Raw genomic sequence first — 6,475 nt, 5'->3', positions numbered from 1 at the left:
AAAGATGGCACCTCGGTTAACAACAAATCGCGCGGCGGCACGGATGCTCGCTCTGTCTGCAAGGACTCATGGTGGCGTGTCGAAAACAAAGCATGCCATCTATTTGCAGCCAAATAAAAAAACAGCGAAATAAAAGAAAAACTCACAGCAGCAAGCGACCACACTGCATAATCCGCAAAACCGGTTTACCGGTGTATGTGTGCGAGTGTTTGTGTGCGGTTTGAAGCTGTATGGGTAAAACATAACACCCCGCAAGTTGTCTTTCGCGCAAAAGCATTCTCGGTAAGTCGGGTGTAATTTTTATATTACATATATTTTCATTAATATTTTCCCCCACAGTACACGCGCTGCTGCTGCTTCGACAACAAGGGTGCGGAGTGGGCCTTAGCTAGAAGACACTCAATATGGATCGCTCATGCATACTTTTTGATTTTACTATTTTGTGGTGTCGATTTTTGTTCTCTGGAAAAGCTCCAACTTTCGGTGCGCGTCTTGCGGACTTGGAACATGCGTTGACAAGAGAGGAAACTAGTAGATCGAAACTCAAACAGAAGCATGATCGCCATCACCTGACCAGTAAACTAGTGGAAGTAAATATACATGCCACAATGAGAAAAGAATAAAACCACCCGGACCGAGACTAACTAGAAAATTTCGATTTTTCTTTCGTTTTTTTGTTGGTGCACGAAATTTCGTAGGGGAAATCGCGAGAAAAGTTTTTTCTTTTTTTTTTTCCAACACCTTCCCTCTCTGTTGTGCGCTTAGCGTAAAGCGTGCGCGAACGAGTCGACAGGAGCGACAGCGTTCCCTGTGTGTGCGTGCGAACTTTTATATACTACACGGCCGTGTGCGTGAGGGCCGACCAGCCAATGACAGCGCAACCCATGTGCTGATCGCTCATTGGGTATTTTTTATTTTGCTTTGTGGTTTTTTTTCGCCGGGCAATGGAGGACAGCGCTGCGTCAAACGCTGCGAGACTGTCGTTGCGGTGCGTTGTGTCGAACGCGAGCTCGCTGCGTATTTTCCGCGTCGTATGCGTCGCATATTTTCCAGTTGTTGTGCCGTGATTTATCCCTCAATTTAATTGCTGCTAGTGATCTACGTCTCCGCGCTCTCCGATACGTGAATTATTTTCGAAAAAGTGGATCCTCGCCCGGTGTGTTGCCCAATTTTGAAACTCTCGTCTGGAATCGTGATCCGAACCCTCGTGTGACAATAGAAAGAACGCCGCGAGATAGTAACCGTTTTTACTGCCGTGTTTCTTCTCATTTTTTTTTCTCGCTGGAAAGTGTTCTGTTTGTCTAAAACCGTGCCATTTCGTGCCAGTGTTCCGTGATCATCGTGTGATCTTTAGGCGACCGTCGGTAATTGCGCGAGTGTCATAGAACCGGCGCAGAATCGGAAAAAGGATCTGTGGATCTTGACAAACGAATTTCCAATGCTGCTTAGTGTCTCCGCGCCGTGACAACGTTCGGAAGTGCTCTCGGTAGTGTGCTGTGCTGATGACTAGTGCGATGATGTTCCAGGGCCAACAACAGCCAGAAACACCGTTTCGTCAAGTTGAGATAATAATGATGTGCTAGTGATGTGGCTTAGCCAAGTGGTTTAGGCACTCTTGAGATTTGCACAACGTTTCTCACAGAGAGAGAGACCTCGCAGTGGCAGATAGAAGGTAGAAGGCAGAAGGTATAGTGCGCACAATCTTTCAAACAAACAACGGTGAATGATTGAAACGGTGCCAAGAGAACGGGGTTCTAGCAGCTTTGCAGAAGCAGGTGAAGAGAAAATCATGTCACATTTTCCCTTTCGAGGCTCGCCTTCCGCTCAGGTAAGTTGTGGTGCACATTACCGGGAGATAGGCTCGGACGCGATATCACGTACTAGGATCTCTGAGGAGATATTGTGCAATGTTGATGATGGCCCCGAGAGATTGCCAAGTGTTTAAAAGTCTCCAAAAAACTTTTCTCGCCGACTTCTTGGTGCCGGAGCAGAGCGCGTTCGTGTTGTTATCACGCTCCAGGGAACCCAGTTTGGAGTAAAGTTATTTAAATGCCCTCAGGGAATAGCGCAGAGTACCAACCGCTCGCAAACCGCTCGTGTAAACGGCATGCAACGTCGGTACTGGGATACGGCTGCAAAGGACAACCTTTCCGGCAGAACAAATCGTGGTTTTTGCAATACTCTGCTACGAAGGAAGTTGTACGATTTTGAAAGGAAATCCTTTTTCCTCCACCAAACAATCCCGGCAGCTCTCAGCAAGCCTCAGCAGACAAACAGCCTCCGTGGGAGTTGAAAAGTATTGATTTCAGCATCCAAGAACCCCCCCGGAGCAAAAGAATTCCTCACATACATCGGAGTATTAGTGTCGCGTTGTGAGAGGCAATGGAAAGCCACCCCCGGCAATCGATCGGGAGAGGACGTCGGCTTTTTATGGCCTTAAAGAGAGATGTAATGAATATTCGCACGTTGTTCAAGTTTTAAATCACCCTCGCCATCATCTCATGGCTGTGAGTGCGGGGAAGTTATCCAGTCGTCATCGTTGCGTCACAAAACGTGACCAGACTTTTGAACCAACGGTTCCTACGATTTGGGGCATTCCGCGGGGTGAGTTGATTTGTGGAGCATTGTTGAGTCTTGAGCAATTTTTAATCAAAGAAAATCCCCATCGGTGATTCAGAAATTCTTCTGCATAACTATTAGTAGTAGAAAGTGTAAACAGATGAACAGATGGTTGTATTTAAAGATATGAAATAGGAGTGAGTGACGCAAACTCATGCTCGTACAGCCTAATTAAATGCACATTATGCAATTATGACAATTGATTCGAGTAGAGCAACTATCACTTGTTATGACTGATATCACCTTCTTGGAAAAAGTTAATTAGTTTCGGCTTGGCGATGATTTTAAGGGGGCAAAGTCTGTTCGCACCAATCTGCACAGACCGATTCCGAATTCGTACGGTAGCGAACGACATGGATTATTCCATTTTTAATGATACAATTTGTATTTCTATGGTTGGTTATGTATAATAACAATGTCTAGTAATAATAAAAATGTGTGAAAATCCCTTTTTTACAGATAAAATATTCAATTTTTTGATGATTTCGGGCTCGTATCACCGATGCAACCAATTTCATCTTCGTACACTTCTTTTTATCAGTTTTATGCAAAAAACAGACACTCGGACCATATGATCAGTATTACCAGTAAAAAAAGGCCATAAAAAGAAGTGTACGAAGATGAAATTGGTTGCATCGGTGATACGAGCCCGAAATCATCAAAAAATTGAATATTTTATCTGTAAAAAAGGGATTTTCACACATTTTTATTATTACTAGACATTGTTATTATACATAACCAACCATAGAAATACAAATTGTATCATTAAAAATGGAATAATCCATGTCGTTCGCTACCGTACGAATTCGGAATCGGTCTGTGCAGATTGGTGCGAACAGACTTTGCCCCCTTAAAATCATCGCCAAGCCGAAACTAATTAACTTTTTCCAAGAAGGTGATATCAGTCATAACAAGTGATAGTTGCTCTACTCGAATCAATTGTCATAATTGCATAATGTGCATTTAATTAGGCTGTACGAGCATGAGTTTGCGTCGCGTAGCTGGCGTGGGGTAGCCGTACGAATTCGGATTCGAGTCACTGTATTACACAAAAGATTCTCTCGTCTAAACTGAACAAAGAGAAAAAATGCGCCATTCTTACAGAACATGAATATGCAGAAACATTAGAGATAGCAAGAGAAAATGTAAATTTCCACAAAGCTTATAAACTTCTAACCGCTCCAAATACCAGGGAACTCTTCCTCAGAATATTACCCCGGCGAAAAAGTATTAATCAAATGAGACCCACAGCGTATGCGACGACTGTAGTTCACAGATCAACAGCCGGAGGAAGAATTAAAAAGAAAGCCTCGGAGCTGAGGACATCCATCTCCGTGCCTGAAAGGTCGCACAAAGTTTTCCCATCTTACAAGTGGTACACTTGTTTTCTCGTAGTTTTCATAAGATTCCAAAGATCTCAGACAGAGCATCCAACAGCATCGTAAACAGCAACCACTGAGAAAACCTCTCTCTCTGCAAAGGAGACATCGTTTGCAGAATTAAGGAGAAGCATTACGAAAACACCTTCCCGCCCAATTACACTGTTCTGCCGAAGGTTCTACCGCGGTACGTAGATTTATATCACCATTCCTGCGACAACAGGCGTACCGTGGCCCCAATGTGTATGTGAATGGAGGCGGTGCGGGAAATGAGAGTAATGTTTTACATTTTGCATAATTATCAACATTATTAGTTGAGAGGCAGAGCCAACGAGCGCCGTGGGCCGCCGAAACAGACATGAATCTCTTTCGGGGTCGGTCTGCCGGTCTTGTTCTTGTTGGTTCTGAAACCACGCCGGTCGGTCGGTCGGTCGGTCGGAGCACAGGGACGGTTTCTGGTTGCAAGCGTGCGAACACTAGTTTGTAACTGAGGAAGCATAACAGCAGAAGATTTACCCAAGAAAAGTGTGCTCGTAACATGAGCTCTTTCGTGGTCGATGAGGTACTCGCAAGCCTTCTTCCGATGGACACACAGATTCATAGCTCACTTCTCAGCTCCTTCAGCAGCCACGACAAGAACTGGTTTATGGCGTATTTCGTGGTATCGATAACCAACCGTAGACCACTGGCTGGTGGCAATTCCGTGGACATTGCTGGTCAATTTCAATGGAAATCTAGAATGGGAACAGCAGCTAAAGAGTGTTCATTGTAACACAGGAAGTGCTGATATGTCATGGGCTTGCCATTTCCCACCGTTTCATTCAACTTTTTTCCAACGGAATCGAACCACTTGATGCGCTTTACGATGAGAATCGGGACACTGAGTTCAGGGTTCAAAAAAGCGTCCTGAATCGACCGAAAAGTGTCATCAATGTGTCTCAAATAATTAGAACCGATGGACGGAAGGACGGAAGGACATTTTACGAGCCCTGCCGCCATTGAGTCATTAAAAAACGGTCCATCGAGACCGCCTCTAATTAATTACAGTTAATCGCAGTGGCACCACCAGCGTAGAAAGTGTCCCCACTCCGTTTTTATGATTCCGATTGCACCCAATGCGCCTCGACCAGCATCATCATGGTCACAGGCAGAACAATGGCCGATGTCGATGTTACTAATTCAAAGACCGCTACAGCGCGTGAAGTAATCGATTTCGACTGGAACAATTTCAAGCATCTCCCGCCAATAAAACGCAACCAACGCTCGACAGCGGCGGCTCCTCATCATCACTTTTGAATGTTTGTCTTCCGCGCCGTGGACCAAAGCCGTATCGAGTTCCCTTCAAAGTTGAAACCACAACTGCTGCTCCACCGCCATCCCAGCACCCAGCAGATTGCTTCAGTCTTCAGTCAGGCCGCTTCAAATAGCTGGCTTTCGTTTAACTTAACTTGACGTATATTATGATAACTAAATTTACGATCCACGAAGCAAAAAGCGATCGTGGTGGTGGTGGTTGGGGTGCTGGCATCCGCGATAAGTATGCTCCCAGTAGGCGATCGATCGCCGACGATCTGCTGCTGCTGCTGCTGCTCCTCGATCATCTCGAAAAATCCACCACCCAAAAGAGAAGTGTCTGGGGAATCTTTCGTCACCCACTCTTCGCGACGACGACGACGACTCGTGGTGGTCGTGAGATGGTCCTCTCGGTACTTGTTCCCCCCTAAACCATGAGGCGCGTCTGCTGCTGTCTCGTCCCATTGCTGGAAAAGCAAACAAAACCGGTGACGAACGAGCAGCGACGTAAGAGGATGGATGGCCGGGAGGAGGATGCGCGCGCGCGCCCCCTTTACGCCCAATACATTATCGTTGATGAGTTTGTAAATGATCCAGAAAATAGAGCCACACAGTGAATGGTAACTCGGAATGCTGCCAACATCTTACTCGAAGCATCTCAATGCGCCCATTGCACCCATTGCCTGCCCCTCTGCTTTTTCTTTCTCTCTTCTTCGAGACGAGTCGAGGGTTATACACAACAGAAACGGTTTCATCTCTCGATACTAGAGACTGACTATAGATGCGGAATGGTAATGGCCTTTGGTTGGACTTTCTCAAGCCTTGGTGTGAGAAAAGGCGTCATACTTTTTATCATGGACACATTTGGATCACACAACACAACAACAAAAAAATACGATGAAAAGGAAGGTGTTGGATGGATTTTTTCGGGACGTCGTGAAGATCCTTCCTCCGTCGCTGGGGAATTGAAAGGAAATCTATCGAAAAGCACACGAAACAATCGCACTTTGGAGGAGTGGTGAAGTCTCTCGCATCTCTTGTCGAGTGCAGCTTGAGCAACATAAAACACCTTTTCCAATCCACGCGGTACAACTTTATTAACGCGCACAAACCGTACTCGAAGCTGAATTTAATTACCCAACAACAAGCGGATTTGCTATTGACAGTCAGCAGCATGGCCAAAA

At 45.6% G+C, this 6,475-nt stretch overlaps 1 protein-coding gene across 1 annotated transcript in view; it reads left to right on the top strand.

Annotated features, from left to right (window-relative positions):
• Positions 1–980: 980 nt before the first annotated feature.
• Positions 981–6,475, top strand: part of LOC126577550 (homeobox protein araucan) — a 49,547-nt gene continuing 44,052 nt past the window's right edge. The window contains exon 1 of the mRNA XM_050239240.1: positions 981–1,828. Coding sequence (XP_050095197.1) covers positions 1,724–1,828 — 105 coding nt within the window. The 5' untranslated portion in view covers positions 981–1,723. The remainder of the gene's footprint in view (positions 1,829–6,475) is intronic.

Source organism: Anopheles aquasalis, chromosome 3, assembly GCF_943734665.1.
Source record: "Anopheles aquasalis chromosome 3, idAnoAquaMG_Q_19, whole genome shotgun sequence".
NCBI lineage: Eukaryota > Metazoa > Arthropoda > Insecta > Diptera > Culicidae > Anopheles > Anopheles aquasalis.
This window is presented reverse-complemented; position numbering and strand designations above follow the sequence as displayed.